Source organism: Varroa destructor, unplaced genomic scaffold, assembly GCF_002443255.2.
Source record: "Varroa destructor unplaced genomic scaffold, Vdes_3.0 BEIS01000004.1, whole genome shotgun sequence".
NCBI lineage: Eukaryota > Metazoa > Arthropoda > Arachnida > Mesostigmata > Varroidae > Varroa > Varroa destructor.
In genome coordinates, this window is record NW_019211457.1 from 24,367,648 (window position 1) to 24,385,978 (window position 18,331).

The following is an 18,331-nucleotide window of genomic DNA, read 5'->3' on the forward strand; positions in this document are numbered from 1 at the left end:
GCTCATAAAATTCCCATTGTGCGCCCTTTTAATCCTGTAAAAGTTGCAAAATATGAGTGAGACGGTGATTCCTAATGGAGGCTTTATTGGCTGGTTTTAGAGCCTATGCGGCAAGGTAAAACGTTACAATGAAATGTAGCAGTAGTAACGCTAGCTAGTAGTCGCAGTTTATATTACCTTAGCGTGCGCGATGTATTTATACAGTGATGATGTCAAACTACGCCGTCCGCTTTTTTGTAGGTGATTGCCTGAACGCAGCGAAGGCAAAACATTTCATTATCAGGCTCTTCCTTTCCCGCTCTACTAGCTTAGTAACCTAATATTGAACTTGGTGTAACTGTGTATTCTAAAAACTACAATATTTCTAAGAAATCATCTTTGCAAAAATCTACTACCATCACAAGTTACTGAAAAAATAGTAATAAACGTGCTTTAAACGCCATTTTGTAGACATACATGAGATACATACGGGTATAGAATTTAATTGTCGTTCCGCTTTTCTACTTCTATATGCATCTCCCATTGATGACGTTATTGATACATTAAGACATTCTTCGCCTAGTAAAATAAAGGATACACAGAAAGATTACTTTTTATCCTATATTAGCGCCATGCATTTGTATTTACCTTTAGCTTTACAAAGAACTTGTACACACCGATATACAGGTGGACCATAGTATGGACACCGGCCAAGCTAAAAAGCGGGCCATTGACTTCATCGAACGGCATAAAATGGTTATTGATAGGGAAATTTTTAAGTATCAAAAGTTTCAATTTTTTCACCTGCTTCTCCACAAAGCTCGTACCATTTTAGCTGACCGACTCAAGAAGGTCACCTAGTCGGGACCCCGACGGTGCGAAGCGAAAGAATCAATGTTGCGACTCTCCATGCATAATAGAACTGCAGGTGCTGTTGGGCGTGTGATGCGCCCGTATGCCCTACTTCTAGGTCTCCGCAAGTTGCCCCTACCAACCCACGTGCTCGCCCCCGATTACAGCCAGCGTTTTTAGGCGGTTTTTGACAAAAACCTAAAGCAGTACGCGCCAGCTAGGTGTGCCAGTTCTGCTACGATAACTAGGACATTTCGTAACGATCGGCGTTAGAGTCTGTCTCTCTGCTGTACTGCAGATAGGCGTTCTCTGTCGAAGAAACAGATTGAACTAACTCCTTTGGGGGATTATCACATCAAAGAATGGTATAACCGAGTCTGGGTTAGGTCAGTCCTGGCAAGGAGCAGAGAGCTCTTAAAACTTGCATTGGCCGGAGCCATGGTACTCCTACTTGACTGTCATTTTCGCGAGTTTGGTCGCAGCGCAGCTTCTCCCTTGCATTCGCTTGCGCGTCTTCCTCACACGAATAAGCACCGTACTATACGATACCGCAGAGGCTAAGCCTGCTGAGGATTTTAAGGGAGCGAGCAGCAAGCCTGTCGCTGAACCCTGAGCGATCGACGAGTAGAAAGGGTCGTTCTGCGTCGTCCTAATGAATCAGCGACTTGTTTGACATTCAGAATCGGGTTGGTTCTACGAACGGTTCATTTGTCTTTTGGTGATTTAGGAGCTTATGAGGTCTGTTGAGCCTGATGGCTGTCGGGTTGCTCCGGTAGCATTTGTAAACGCCACATTTAAGTAGACAGAGACGCTATTCAGAAAGCAATTGGATCTAGCAGACGAATGTATGGTTCAATGGGTTGGATAGAGTAAAGGTCTCGTGCTTACCATCCAATGTCAGGGATCAGATATTGGATTAGGATGAGTTGGACTAAGATTTTTTGATTATGAGGATAATTCGACTAACTTTTTTGACCGTTAGTGTTGCTTCATGGCAACAGATACCTTCGATTAATACCGAATTTGCGCCAATCAATATATAGAAACGTAATGATCGATTAGAGATTTAATAATGAATTTCAAATTAACAGAACAAAAAAAAAATAAAAACGGAGTGTATCTGTCGTTCAAGCTATTACTTCGTCGATACATTAGTAGCCCTTTCGAATAATTAACATATCTGACTCATCAATATGCCCACATTACAACGGCTTGTTGATCACTTTCATTAGTGTCAAACTTCCAAGGCATTCACTCATCAACTGGCTTGCAAAAGGTCGCAGACCCAGCAATAGAAAAGTAAGCCATCATCACAGAAGCCAGTGCAATATATTTTAGGCAAGGCAGCTACAGCCGTGACAAAGGTTGCAGTCGGATGTCCCACGACCCAGAATCGTGTAAATCTTTTTTACACGAATAAAATCATTCGTCATAAAACACGGAAACCAATCGCGAACCGTCTCAAGTAAGTAACATTAGTGATCTCTGCGCGTCTAGATATGCAGAAAGCTGCAAGGGTAGCCTGCAAGTACGCTGTCGGCGACAATCAAGCTAATAAGAATGACACACTCGAAGAGCTGACTTATCTCATTGAACTATATTTCTTGTGACAGTATTCATTATATTGTAATGTACGCAGGTAAAAAGCTAGCACTTCCCTAAACCTGATATGTCGAACGAGAGTTCTGGTGGACAGATAGGCGTATTAATCTTTCCCCGCTGTTTGTAGTGCCACCTTGACTCGCATATCTACAGCCATTATTAGTACCAAAGTTCTGCTCCTATTTCTGTTTCGGGTTTTCGATCATGGTACGTTTTTAACCATGGAGAGACGCCAGCGAGATATCGCCCTTTACAGCTTCTTTTGCTTAACATTCGTGGAAAACGTAGTATTCCAATTTTAGCCTACTAGTTCCTCGGGGTTCCTCGGCCCGCTGTTCGGCACCATTAGAGCCGAAAAAACATTTGCCTGATCACAGCGTAGTCTCGTGTTGATGCTGCTGGTATTGCTTCTATGGGACTACGGTGACTGCACAGGGGGTCGAGGATCTTGTTTCTTACCTCGCCACAATGGACTCACTCGCACCAAGCGCAGGTCGGCCTGGACGATAAATTTCGTTGGCAGTAAGAAGGCAGAGAAATACGACGGGAGCCTGATTTGATCTGATTCAGCATCCTACTTTCGCTGGTCCTGTCACACTCTGGCAGGATGCTACAGTCTGAGTAGGCAGTTGTTCGCTTCGGCAGCAAATGAAAACGTCCTGAGGCGTGAATCATGTAAAAGTCGTACATAATGCGTAAACTTTAGAGAATGGACCGAACATCATACGATACTAGCGTTGATAATGACTGCTGCTAATCTCATCTATCTGTCTTTCTTTACTATCTTTAAAGAAGAGAGGCAAAATTAGATCTTATACAGATGACATTCCCATGATCTGAGCCAATTACGTCAACACAGTACGCAGTGCTCGATTTATTATCGGCATTCCTATACTATATTAAATGTATCAGATATATACAAAAAAAAAAGCAGCGAGGTCATGTAGGCATATAATAACACTAATTAATAACACGACATATAATACATATGCTACAACGAATTTCACCTTTCAAGCACCTTGAAATTTTCTCCTATATATTATGTTTCCCTTGGAAGTTTCACTTCCTTTTTTACAAAATACATATTTTTCAGTAAACAAACTATGTAGAAACATCTGCATTATCTTCCATTTCCACCGAATAGAAGTCCAATCGTCACGCAGCCTGGATGACACGTTCTACGTGCGGGCAAAAGCTTTGCTTAATAGCATGTAGCTGGCGACCATTGTAAAGGGTGTACGTTTATCATTTTAGTAGCGGCCTGGACGGCCTTGACCTCCTATAGGTTCGCTCCGACACCTGTTCCTTCCCCACAGCCGGTAGAACTCTTTTCCATAGCGGCTCTCACATTTATTCGTCGCTTACCGACATAGATGGCAGGATAAAACAATCAACTCACTCATACTGTCGTCTATCATAAAGTGTCTGTGTTTAAATCGAACAAACGCAGGGAATGATACTAGTAAACGAACTACAAGCTGTTCGTCATCGGCTTAACATTGTTCATGCATTTTACTAAAATCGACCTGAAACATCATTGAAGTACGATAGTGAGGATACTGGTAGAAACGTTAAAGCAAATTACGTAATCCTGTGTTAATGTCTCTAAGATTTCTATGGTAGGCCACATAATATAGCAGAAAAACAGGGAGGGGACGTATTTGACAATCCGTACTGCTGTCGATAACAAAATGCTGAGATGGTAACCAACAATGAATCTTCGGCGACTGCCTAGCATAGTTAGTAATGCGTTTCATTGAACAGCGTACATAAAGCAGCTGCTTCTTATTTCCACTATCTTTAAGCTACGATATTCTACAGAAATCCGGTTGGAGGGCCCTATGTCTACACGGCAAGCGATACCAGAAACTTCGTACTTAGTAACAGAAAATAGTTCAATCAAACAATCATTGACAACCGGGTTTTCACTTCAATTCCCAATTTGGCACTGAAGTGACGGAGGGCCTCTCACGACTGAAATGGATTCTGCCGGTGCGTTTTTTGCCCCCTTAGTTATAATGTTCAACAGTTCACAGAGTTCGATATGCAATAGGCGACCTACCTAACAAAACGTAAAACGAGTCTTAGAGTATAAAATATACCAATGAGGGATGCTTTATTTGATCTGTCCTGTCTGACCACAGGGGAATCTTCTGCGCAGAAATCTCGGCTTAACAAAGCGTCATCAAAAGCTACGATACTGCCTAGACGTTCGTTGTTCACTACATGTTGCTAAATCTTTTGTCAACCTTCGCTACCAAGACATTGATTCCTTCTAGTAGACTAAGCAAGAAGCAAGGACCGGTACAGCTAGCCAAAGAAGTTAAATTTTTTGAACCGGCAGTTCTCATCGAAGTTCACTTCATTTCATTGCATTCTGATCGTACACGGCCCTTTCTCTACTCGGCATTGTATTAGAATAAGCCAGGGAGATAAGTCAGAGCGATACTGTCGCCGAAAAGAGCGATAGGGGGTCCGTCACTTTCCCACCGTGTCCACTCTTCTTATCGGCTCAATAGTCTTCACGACATTCTTGAAAAACGCCATTCTCTGTTTAGAGGTTGTACTTTATCGTCTGTATCAAAGTATGCCTATGAGGCTCGTCTAGTATTTTTTTTCACTTTTCATATAATAGCTAGAAAATTAGACATTGCCCAGAAGCATAAGAAACTTCGTTTCAGGCCACGGATTCGGCCTCTGCCCAATCCCTCATAACCAAAGCGAGATATGAGATCAGAGAGGATCGGCACCGAGTGTAAGCAGCCATAGCTATTAAATCGTCTGCTTAGACAACAATAACTGGAATCGCCCTGACTATTGTGGCCTCTACCAGAAAGGCCTTTTTTCTCCTGTCCGTCGCGATGAACTGGCGAGGCAACTGAGAGAGAACACACATCTCTGAACACATTGCTCAGAAAATTGATCTTTGAGGTTGGACTGACCCAAAAATCTCTTCAGATGTAGTAATCGGTACTCGCCAAAATAAATGCGCGTTCCTCTGTAATTTAATCAAAAAATTTTTACAGTTAGCATAACGAAAGCCGAAGCATGAACGGAACTGTGTTGTTCTGTTCCTGTTAGTCTTTCTCCTTTTTAGCACAGCTGATGTAATGGAAAACGTCACGAAAAACCCAGAAAAAAATAGTAGTCATAAAATGCATGCTCTAGTTAACCCGATTTAAAAATGATCAAAACTAAGCGGACTTTCGTGTTTTTGACATGTCAGGTGTAGTCATGTTGTAAACGAAGGAGTTCCACAATAACGGGTTAGATGCTGACTGGCGTTAACAGCTGGCATCATTCGCCGATCCCACAACACTGTCCCTTAAGTCTGCAAGCGACTTGCAGCACTTGTCTCTAAAAACTGCCCCCACCTCACAGATCTGCCGTCATAGAAATAGTGGGAGCAAGATTAAAGTATATTTACACCCTCAGCGATCGGCACTCTTGGTATGCGCTTTCGGGTCCTGACTGCCCCCCGAATGTAGTTCGGAGGATGACAAAGTTTGTCCGCAAAAATGTATCGTTGTCTTCAGATAAAGAACTCATTTATTTGCACTACCAGCGTCTCACATCACTGCGCGTACCCGAGGCCATCGGAGCATATATCGGCTTACTATTTTTATTGTTACGGATAGCGCGTACGTAAACATTATGCATATAATGTAACTCGTATGCCGTGAAAAATGCTGATAGATATATATATATATATATAATAAGCCCAATCGGATTTTAGGTTCCACTTAATTGTTTCAGACTACAGCACCTTGTGAACTTGTACTTCACTGTGCTAAAAATCCGCTGTCCTAACCTAAGATACCTAGGTGATAAAGCTGTGCTGTGTCTAATAAAAGTTAAATTAATATGGAATTTCTATTGCTGTTTAAGAGATGTTACGTTGCGGAAAATTTATCGCGTTCACAGATTTGTACGAGTGAGACCGGTAAGCATTTAGGCCGTCGATGACTTACCCACCCTTCACTGTTATGTCAGAAAAAGCCGGAACCGGAAGTCTGTAATAAAACACATAATAGGAAAACAGGTTAGAATAGATCCGGGTTCAAATCGTTGGGCCATATTCCCTTCAAACGAGACTGCCTATACGAATCTTACAGAAAGGTAAATTCAAATGTTCATCACAATACGCTATAGGTAGTAAGCCGTTTCATTTCTAAGGCAGTACCTAACTAAGCTAGGTTAATCGTAATATCTTTGTCACATCCTGTGTTCCTTTTAATATTAAAAACCTTGTCCCTGCCCTGTTATAACTTCATGTCCATGTAAAATTAACCATAAGATCTGAACCAATCCGCATTTTGTTTAACCAAACCCACTAAAAATATATGCATCACAATATATCGTTCCGTAGCAACCGTACTCCCACCATGATCAATAGAGTTGAGAGTTATTAAACTTGTACATAGATATTTTCACGCAGCTCCTGCTACCACTAGGCGGTTCGTTCTAACTGCAGGTACCTAAGAATTTCCCGTAAATTACCATTCTAGATAACATTATGCCAGAATATATGAATGCGATCTACAAACCACGGCAAGATCTATGGTAAAGAGAAATTTCTCAGTAAAAATAATTCGATCAAAAAGAGTATCGAACGGTACGATTGGACGGTTATGCATAAATACGAAGTTCTCGGTCGCGCCGCAATAGGCTTACCTGGCGCTTCTATGGTATGTTCAGTAAGTAGGCCCCCTTACAAATCTACATTTACTTCGAGATCTTGAACGTTGCTTACGTGATCTGACCTGTTTTAGCGGTCCTTACTGGCGTAAATTAAACAATTCGTCTCTAGGCTATCGATTTCACCACAACGTTATTCGACGGTATCTCTTGATTTGTATTCTTTTGGACCCGTTAAGCAACCGCAGATCAGTGAAATGCTGTTTGAGATAACGTGCTCAGCACTAGCACAATGAAATGAACTATTCCACCATATTAGGAATGTACAAACGTCCCCTATGATGGTCTCGAAGTCTAGTTTCAACCTTGGCCCGACTCGAACCTGCCACGTTGTCAAGTATCAAGAATCCTTTATCAAGAATCGATGCGTGTTTCTTATAATCGCTACTTATCAGTCAAACATTTGGTTATTTGTCACACGCTAATGACTAACTATAGCGTCATGTTTCTCCTAATAATAATAAGATACCTGGACAGTCCTTCCCTGTCTGTAGTCAACCAGATTTCACTATGTCGAAAGGAGTGCGAGTTTTGTACTACCTACTATTCGCTTACAGTATCCCCATGGATCTTGCTTATTTAGGTTGAGTACCACATCTTTCCCACGCCGAGTCTTTGCAAGGACTCGTTCACGCGCGTCCGCGCGCGCGCGCGCGTCCACAAAATCGCATTGCTTCGAGCATACGAAGAAAGTACCCCTGAGTGGAGTTCGGATCTCCTTCTAATTACAAGCACCGGCACCTTAAAAAAACATTTCAACGTTTGATCGTCGAATTACACCTAGCACATGTTACCGCCTAATATATTGGACTATGAAATTTATCCAGTTGTTTTATTACAGCACAAGCGTAGCCTACATAATTTTATCGTTCAGCACCATTTGGTCAGAATGGGGTTTGACGCATCTAGGTAAAATAGCCCTTTATCTAGTTGGAACAAATGGATACCAGCGAGGTAGACCGCTAAAAATGATGATCATCCTCAAGAAGGTGATAGCTTGCTCCCCGTTGCCTGTTTACTTCCGTGTTAACTAATTATTATATAATGCGCAAAAGTGCTATATTCTAATGGAGATTTTACAAATGCCAATATTCTGAGAGCGAAGCGGTTAGACTTCGCCCTAAGCATCTTTCTTTTTCTGGCTTCAAGTTGGGACGCGGGCGCTGGGCGAACCGGCTGTTCACACAGGCTGCTCCCTCTCCCCCGGCTTGAGGCCTCTTAGGAGTATGAAATTGAGGAGCGAAAGGGAGACTCCGCGCATCGGGCGGCTCAGATCCTACCCCAACAGCACAGCTTGAGGCTAGGAAACAGACAGCTGTAACAGAAACTAACATTCGCAAACTGAAAACCTAGCAAAGGAACCAAGCCTCGAGTCCAGCTCAAAGAGGGAGCGTCGTCAGCTGCCTACTCCAGCTACTCAACCCGGCACCTCCAACAACCCAATCCCATCCTAGAACCTCTGCCGAGCTAAGAACGGCGTCGACGAACGCGCGTGGCCCCGCTCAACTCCGGGTTGCTCCCTCATATGTATGCGTCTCCTCTCTTCTAGCGGCCGGCAAGCGAGCGCTATACTCTGGTAGCCCCAGTATAGAATTCCCGTGCTAAAGAAGTCTAACGGAGCGCCATATGTTCTCGCACGCCTATGCGAGCTCGGCGGCGGCGGCGGCGGCGTTAGTGGCAATGGTAGTAGCACTACTGCCAGGGTGAGTGTCCTGGTAGTCCTGCAAGTTGTACCATAGCACAACAGCCATCTCCATCATAGAACTCTACCGCTTTATACCACCATACCTACAGGCATGTGTAGCTTAAGCCAACTGTAGCTTGTCGTGGCTAATGCTATTTATACGCCCTGGTTGATCGGGCGATCTGTCGGTCGGTTCGTCGATAAAGAGCGTGCTCCGCTGCCTGCTCCTGTTTGTCCATGAGCTTGCCTCGTTCATGAAGGATGAGGTGATCCCGAGCTCTGGGGATCTTCAACCCCCTGTTTAGTGTCCTGAATTGCTGTGGCAATAACCAATATTGCTACTACTACTCCTGGTTGTGTCCTGGCAGACTCCCTTGTCGATTTCCTAGTCTAACAATTCCCAATTCCCATTCCGGCCAAATTCGTTCCCAGCGACGGGCGCGTGTTACGCGTATAGTTCGACTTGGGGACACGCTAAGCTGCTAAAACTTCAAAGAAACATTTGTATCCCACAGGGACACGCGACCAACGTTAGCCAACAAGACCCTACATAGATAACTACCCGTTTCAGGCGACGCTTTTACTGTTGCTGGTGGTGATATTAGTTTACGGTTTCAAAGTTAATCAGGCTAAAAAACGCGCACCCCATAAAACACAGCAGGCCAAGGAGTCGTCGTGGTGCCGAGAACAGTTGCCTTTACTTGGCAACTGTCGCGGCTCCGGCAATTGCACATCTAACTATACCAATACATAGAGACATAATAAAAAAAAAAATAAAATCTGCTAACAAAGAGACATCTATGGGGATTACGTATGATGATCATCTATCCGTAACGCAAAGTAGAAAGACCTGGTAGAAAGCTGAACAAATCGTCAAGTCCTCATTTCCTCATTCGTTATCAGGTCTGACGCTAATATCTTTCAGTGTATGCTGAGTCTTCGGTTAGTCTTCATCGTTTGATACTGCGCCAAAACTAACCTATCTAATACGGCTTGTTTATAGTAATCAGACATTTTCCATAAAGAGTTTCGCTAGGCGGAAGTTTTTCTACCAGCTAATTACTTGTCCGTTTTAGAGCATGTTAACAGTTGCGAATATTATATGTTGTGGCCTTGTTGTTCACCTATCGGCTGGTTAACAAACCCTGCAGAATCGCTGTGGTTTTTTTTGTTGTTTTGGGTAAATTCAAACGTATTCTTCAAGTTTATCTGCAATACTGGTTCCTATTCCCCTTTTAACGGGTATAATCCGACCCGGCGGTAAGGGTTGTTCTGCTCAACTTCCACACCGATGAGCGAATGACGTACGATCGACAACACTGAAACAAAAACGCTAGACGCAACTGCTCAGTTATAATGAATGCCAACGACGACGACGACGACGATGATGACAACGACAAAATAACCCAATCGATTTCCGATGCGTACTCGATGAATAAACAAACAACAAAACAAACTAGTATGAAACGGAAGAAAAAACAGCGGGCAAAAAATACCCATTCTAATATATTGGGTACTCCAAAGAGGCTCGTTGGTGCCGGAAAGTAGTACGTTCATCTAACGTCTGGGCTGGCTGTCGCGTTCAATTGTGACACCCCATAGAGAACGGAATTTTTACAGGGATAACGATGCCTTGCCGCGGATGGGGGGCCTGATAAGCTACGTGCTTCTATCCACGCAAATGAAGCGAGTCGGAATTGCACCCTGATAATAAACATTTATTTGGTGTTCCCGATAGCTAATGTTGATATTTTTTGTAAGTGAAAATTGGTCTGCGTGGAACGTTTTTTGTCCGCATACGTGACCTCTATTTCTACTCGACAAGAACTAGATAGAAACAAGGAAAAAAAACAACTCATATTTATGAAATGGGGTTAATTCATCATCTAATTATTATCATTACTGTCAGCTGCTTTTTTGTGGCTTCGTTTGAACGATTACCTCCGTGAATGTTTGTTACATTACATTATAGTAACAACTATTAGATTACTGCCAATGAATATACAACACTCGAATACGAGTGTGTTTCCTGTTCACGTCATTTTTCTAAAGCGGTCTGCCCAGTTTAGAGCGACTAAAACCCACATGGGGATTTTTTTTGTAGACGTCGTTCATTTTCATATATTTTCGCTTTCCAAAACATTTGCACCGGATAATAATCTTCGACGCATCTAACCATATCCGTTTCGCTTTTGGCTCCCGATTCCACCACAAAAGAGCGCGCTTTTCAAAGTGATTAAGGAACGAACGGTGGTCCAGGTTCGAATCTTGGCGTAGACATATCATTTTCGCACTAAAAATCAACCGGTTTGTGTTGTATCGACGCATTTGCCTCACGCATCGTACAATGCCACACATACTTTATGATAACAAATAGTAAACAGATGGCTGTTTCCCTTTTGCTAAATTGTTGCCAATTTCTAGCAGTATATATATATATATGTAGTCACACCATGTCTGCACAAAGCCAGCCTTAATCAGCCAGAACAGAATACGCGCAGGCAATCACAAGCGGCCAGCATGCTTAGATAATCACACGCACAGTCAAAAAACACCAGGATGAAAGTCTCAGAAAGATCTATGTTTTTAAGTCGGAACAATTGCACAAATCTGATCCCGTAGAACCTGTTACCCGTCCTCGATATCCTAAGCACACTCTAATAGCCAACAGTGTGTAGTTAAGATCACAAACAACTAATTATCTCAACAACAATTTGTTACTACGCGGTCGTCTCCTATACAGATAACGTTATCGAGAGAACTTGCTCGTTCTAGAAGAACTTATTAGTTACAAAACACTGCAGGAGAGTAGCTGTCCAGCGCCGGATCAAAAAAAAATTATACTGTCATAGCGTAGCGGCCCGTCTGTGAATGTCGTAATTATTTAATTACAAAATATACGCATATCGATGTTCGTAACCATACCAATATATTATATACTGATAATGCTAATTACCATTGTGTTATTACAAGCCAGTCGTTTCACACAACACTAAAGAAGCCTCTCTATCTATTCGATGCCAGCCAAAAGCCCCCCAGAGATGCTTATGGTAAATACGTCACGGGTTTCTAACAATCGACTCGAATAAATCTAAATAGAAATTGCATTTTTATTCAGTCTACTGATTCTTTTCAGGCTTGTTGGGCGTGTTAACCTTGAATTTACCTCGATACGCGAGTTCGCCCTCGGTACCAGTGAACATGTGCTAACCTATCTCCGCATTTAAAACTGTTGCAGACAATAAAGCGTTGGGTCCATGCTTCTTGACAACTTCCGAGTGCACGCATTTCACCCTAACATTGGCCCTCTACACTGGATCGAAAGGTACCGACGACCAAGTGCAAGCGTAGTCCAGGGAAGGGCAAGGCGGCCGGCAGGAAGACAGACAGACATGCAACCAAAGCATTCGATGGTAACGAAGTGACGCCGCTTGTTGCCACCCAGAGGGTACGTAATAGAGGTCAATGACCAGCGTCAAAGTCTGTACTGTGGCTGCATCACTACCAGTCAAAACTACTCGACGCGTCCGGGTTACTGATATGCCGCTGCTGTCGTCGCCGTCGCCGCCACCGCTCATTCTATTCTGCATCTTTCCCGCGCTGCCGCTGGTGGCAGTATTCGTCGCGTAGCAATTTAAATGCAATTCTGCAGCCGTTGCTGTTAGAAGTCTCCGTCGGTTGAAATTCGGCGATGGTTGATGTTCGTACTTTCAAAGGATAGCGAAGCTTCAAACGCTGTGCAGATCGTCGTTCTGTGCACTGTGCTACGCCAATGCTGCACCACAGGCTGAGGCACAAGGTGAACGGTGAGGGCCTGCTCGGTCATGAGGCGTTTAGCGGCAGAGCTGCTGACGTCAACTAGAAAACTCGCCGAGGCAGTAGCTGATCAAGAGGTAGACGACGACGTCGTCGTCGTCGTCGCCGTGGCCGCCATCATTAGCATCAATGAAGCTAACACAAAGTCGGCATGGGGGCAATGATGTAGCGTCATCGACGTGAAGCAAAAAGAGACAAAAGCAATCGCGACAGACCGGCTACAATAGATTAACCGACGACCGAGCAAGCGTCTATGGTCTGGTTGATGATAATGTTGACACATAGGAGCATATGCAGTCTGTGATGGTGAAAGAACCGACGACGAACAAGAAGTTAAGATTATGTCTTTGTAGTCATCTTGAATTAATATTGGTAGCAGCGCCGGCTGCGGAACGGAAGGGGAGCTCGGCGGTACCATCTTGAAGTCCGTCTGTCTAGTTGAGTTCAACTAGCCATCATGAGGGTGTTGTTATTATGTAAAGGTGAGTCAGTAAGCGTTGATTCTTCGCCGTCCGCCTGTGGGTAGACACGCAACAGGCACTTGCGTAGTGATAACAAAGCAGCAGAAGCAAGTATGTAATATCAATGGAGAACGAACTTAGAATCATCTGTTATTACTACAAAATAGAGCAAGAAAGCTATACGCACTCAAGCAGCTCTATCAAGATGGTGGTCGACGATTTAAGAATCATAAACGATTGATCATGTAAAGATTTATCTGAATTTCTCAATTAAGAAACTGAAACTATAGACGGTTTGTGAACGAATCGAGATATCTGTAGCTGTGAAGCTGTAGGATTACTCAGACGTGTAGGCAACAGGAACTTTAATCTGAAGCATAATTTGGTACATTTAAGACAGACGACATTTTACTTTCGAACAGACGAAACGACACAAAGTTACGGGTATAAAAAATTGATCCGCTAAGCCAGTCCGTCTATATTATATAAACACAATAATTCAAATTATCAATTGCGACATTCGCCACGCTTCAAAACACACTTTTCACTTCCAATTCCCACTACAGACATAATCAATATTGTCACCGAGACCAGATTCGATAGCCGATTTAGACACTGACTTTCGGGATTCTCGTTCATGGTTACGATTTGTTGACCCATAAGGAGGCATATGTCGATCTACGTAATGATTTAAGTTTTTCCTATGTTTACAGTTTTACGTATTCTATTCCCTTTGGAATACAGTTTTAAAAACAGCGTCTAGCTCACTTCGGAACGAAAGCTATGGCTCCATCGTTGAGGAATATGTCTTTCGTCCTATTCCGCTGGCCAGCAAAAAAACAAGCCACGCATCCGACTTATTTGCCCACACCACCACCGCTATTGCAATTACTCAAAATTCGTACTTCTTGTTTATTGTCATTTTGAGCTAACAGGAGAGCGAATATCTGGCGCGTGCAACATATTGATGACAAACTAGGTTCCATGGACTCTTGTCGTAACAGGCATGCGATCGTTGAAAAAAGGGTCAGTTCTTGCTAAAACGGAAAGGTGAGAGAGCAGGTTTGTATGCATCAGAGGGGGAGAAACTGGCTTAGAGACCTCGCAAGTAACTGAAAATACGATTCCAGTGCTCCGACACAGTCTTAGCGGCGGGTAACGTGGAAATCAACACGATGGCTCCAACGATTCGCGAAGAACACAGGTCTTATGATGCCACGAACGTCAGGCAGAAGCTTTCAAGCTTAGACACTTCAGTAACGTCAATTTTCCCTGATTATCGAGTTGCAGTCCGCGTTCGACTCGTTCATTTAAATTTTGTATGCTATGGTGAAACATTGTAAAGCCAGGTAGCTGATCATGCAAGTATGTTCTGGAATATGGACTTACAAAAAAATCGTATCTAAACGAATGTTGTCATTTTGTCGTAACTAATAAACAGGCGATATGATTATGTTGCAACCTATACCACCCGCTCCGTATGCGTCATAACCGACCCCAGCGCGGTTGAGTTTTTATCCTCTGCCCTGCTATGCAACAAGTGACGGCAAGAAGTCCAAGGTGACGGTACGGAAAATGACAACTCGAAGTCCTGTTTGTGGGGAAGCTGACACTTGGCGGTCGTCTGCACTGGCTGAAAGAAAGCATTCATCGTAGTGGCAGGCCCTCGCCTTCGTGTCCATCAGGTGCGACGTACCTCACTGGTAGTTCGTGTCAGGACCGTTACCCATTGTTATTGCATTATTATACGCATTCCCTTTCTTTCGTCCCAGCTTCGTCGATCTTGCCGCAAACCTTTTATAGCTTTACACCATACGGCACACACCACATAACTCAAAAAGCTTCTCAAGCATTTCTGTTTTGAATCGTTCAGCAATGCATATTATTTTCGTTTCCTCCTTCTCTAATTTTAATCAAGTGAAAGCGTCGCCTTTGATCTTCTCCTCACCCACTCAACCCACCACCGCTGAATGGGGTACCGCCGTAGCCTTCGCTATGGCCGAACTGTTGTACTAGTTGTTCCGAGCATCTCCTATGCTCTGTCCAAAAATTTCGCCGTGATCAAGAGCAACCAAAGAATCTGGAACAGAAGCAGATATGCTGCAACGCACGGGCCTTTTTCACTGTATACGTCTCTGCCTCGTGTTCAATTTGCTGTTAGGCCAAAACATAGCTGAAATGTTTAGCGACACGGGACCTGTTCCGCTATACTGTTGTAAAACGACAGTCTTAAATCTTGTTGCTGTTGCTACTGCCGCTGCTGAATTTCGGCATAGATGGCCCGTTCCGTTATCATCGTAGCGCTGTATTCACCCTCGACGTAGTTGGCGCGCACGAGTTTATATCACCAGTGTTCAAAACATTCACTGCCGCCGCTGACGACGACCTTTTCTGCGTAAAAATAAGTGAACCACGCACTACGCTCCCTTCACCATCTGTTTTGTTTCTCGCTATCCCGCCTCTATTTCAAAAGCGCTATGGGAACGTCTAGGCTGGTAGAAGTCCTTCTACCGGCAGGCAAACAGGTAGGCATACAGCATGGGGCACTGCACGAAGCCCTCTCTCGCAAACTCCTGGCCGCCGAATGGACTCCGATCGATAGGAACGCAGTAGAAAGCAGTGGCCGTGTACGCAACACTCCCTTCGCGCACGCCGAGAACAGTATAATTTGGGGAGCAAGGGGCTTTCGGATTTCTCGGCTGTTGCCTTTTCCTTTAAAGGCAGCAGTGTTTTGTAGAGCAGTTTGGAGTTACTATTTCTTGAATTATGTTACCCGTATCGGCAGTTTCATCCTCCACTTGATGCGAATTTGTTGCCCCTTCCAAAGGCCAAATTTGCCGACTAAATTAATGTAATGTGACCCGTTAAAGTCGGTGAAAAGATGAATAGAACTTTCTATGCAGCTGGACTGGCAAAATATGGTGCTTATTCTGTTCGCAATGGACGTACCGATCGGATTTCATTCAGTTTTTAATTAATTTATTTCTAAACAAAGATACGATAGAGAGATAGAAGATGAACATATAGAAATGTGACTGCATGCGTAACTTTTCGTGACATGTAGGCCATTCCAGTATCTATAAAAGATAACTTCAAAGTTCAAGGTTGCATAAAAGCATACATCCTACATTTCTAGTACAAGACGAGTGACTTTCTTATACTAAGAAGCTGTCAAGCAGCCCTGATCGGTTGGTAACGTTTTGTCAGCTGCAGCCTTGTTGCAAAGTATGCTGTCTGCCTAAATGATCGTTTCGTCGGCCACGTGTTGTTATAGTTTGAAAAACATCTAGCAAATGTTTGAACAACATTTGCTAGATGTTACTCAAATAGTTGCTCCTACTGATGACAGGCCAAAACGAGAAATTTTACGCTAAGTCAAATAAAGTAAATCAACGCTTTAGGCTCAGCATCGTGGCCAACTAGGTGTTGAGCACAACAAAAACGTTTAAGAAATTAATAGCTTTTTGCACATATATTGAGCACACCAGAGCATTTCATGACCGTATCCACTCTGCACGTCTTGGGGGGTTATATGACATGTAACGTTTAGCGTAACGTTCCCAGCCAAACACATGAAAATCAACCATCAATCAGATCAACTTTGCCCCCAACAATATTCGACACCTTAAGTCCGCTAATGTTATAAAAACGATAGTTACTGACCAACGCAATTTCTAGTCCGAATAACCATTGCTATATTAAATGACTATCAGTTTGTGTTTGATTAGCGTCTCGTGCTGGTTCACTTTCGAGTAACTATGTAGCACCTACACGCACCTGCCCCCTAAACATGTTAGTCCCTTTATTAACCATTCGCACGCTAGTTTCCATCTACTTTTCACTACCTCTGGGCTGTACGCGTATCAGCTTCAAGTACTCGATTCATCTTTTGCCGCTATTATTGCTGCAATAACTGCATGTTCCTTTTATTTCCATTCTCATTGCGACCTAACTTCTTGTAGCTCACGCCATAGGAACTTCGCTAGCTAACAAACCAAATCTAGCATTTAGCTTCGACATTTATCGTCGATCCTCAGCTGCAGTTGAAACCGGTATAACATCAAAGCAACCGACCGCCTGACCATTTTCAACGACGGACATATCCGGTCCAACATCACGAGACAGTTAAACCAACAGGAAAGCATGTAGGGCTAAGTACTGATCGAGGCGGCATTGTGTGGTTTTCGTCCTGAGGCGCATTGTACGTAATAGAGCAATCATTTACCTTTTGCCAACTCAAATATTTCGGCTACTTGTGTTCGTGCGTGAATATATGTGTATGCGTGCGTTTGTGTGTGTGTATGAGTGCGGGTGCAGGCGTGTGTGTATATGTGAGTGTGGGTGTGAGTTTGTGTTAACGGTGCATGTGAGTGCGTGTGTGAGCATGTGTGTGTATGCGTTCGTGGGTGTGTAACTGTGACTGTGTGTGTTTGGGTGGGTATGTTTGGGTCTGTGTATGTACGTGCGTGTGTATGTGTGTTACTATGTGCATGTGTGAGTGAGTGCTTACATGTGTAAGTGTGTGCTAACATGTGTGAGTGTGTATATGCGTGTGTGTGTGCGTGCATGTGTGGGTGTGTGTGATCGGGCGTGCATGTGTGGGTGTGTGTGTGATCGCGGGTGCATGTATGTGTGTGTGTGTGTGTGATCATGCGTGCATGTGTGTGTTTGTGTTCGTGCGTGTGTGTGATCATGCGTGCATGTGTGTGTCTGTGTTCGTGCATGTGTGTGTATGTGTTCGTTCGTGTGTGTATGTGTGTGTGTGTGTGTGTGTGTTCGTTCGTGTGTGTGTGTGTGTGTGTGTGTGTGTGTGTGTGTGTGTGTGTGTGTGTGTGGTGTGTGTGTGTGTGTGTGTGTGTGTGTGTGTGTGTGTGTGTGTGTGTGTGTGTGTGTGTGTGTGTGTGTGTGTGTGTGTGTGTGTGTGTGTGTGTGTGTGTGTGTGTGTGTGTGTGTGTGTGTGTGTGTGTGTGTGTGTGTGTGTGTGTGTGGTGTGTGTGTGTGTGTGTGTGTGTGTGTGGTGTGTGTGTGTGTGTGTGTGCGTGTGTGTGTGTTGTGTGTGCGTGCGTGTGTGTGTGTGTGTGTGTGTGTGTGCGTGCATGCGTGTGTGCTTGTGCGTGTGTCTTCATTTGTGTGTGTGCGTGTGTGTACTAGTCTGTTACCGTGGGCATTGTGTTCTCTGTGTGGCGTAGAAGCAATGGCCGGCTAGCCTGCCGTTATCTCTAGCCAACCCATTCGCAAG

At 43.8% G+C, this 18,331-nt stretch overlaps 1 protein-coding gene across 8 annotated transcripts in view; it reads right to left on the reverse strand.

Moving 5' to 3' along the window:
• Window positions 1-4,517: 4,517 nt before the first annotated feature.
• Window positions 4,518-18,331, reverse strand: part of LOC147755990 (uncharacterized) — a 29,731-nt gene continuing 15,917 nt past the window's right edge. For 3 of the 8 annotated variants that reach the window (XR_015327210.1, XR_015327209.1, XR_015327212.1), the window contains 2 exons: window positions 6,409-6,446; window positions 4,518-5,431 (listed from right to left, as the gene is read on the reverse strand). Coding sequence is in view for 3 of the 8 variants with exons in the window: in XM_086988244.1 (XP_086844370.1) it covers window positions 5,260-5,431; window positions 6,405-6,446; window positions 11,982-12,103 (336 nt within the window). In the remaining 5 variants the exon portion in view is untranslated. Of the gene's footprint in view, window positions 5,432-6,404; window positions 6,447-11,981; window positions 18,146-18,331 lie in introns of those variants that run through there. The other 5 variants (XR_015327208.1, XR_015327211.1, XM_086988245.1 and 2 more) reach the window with 3 other exon arrangements.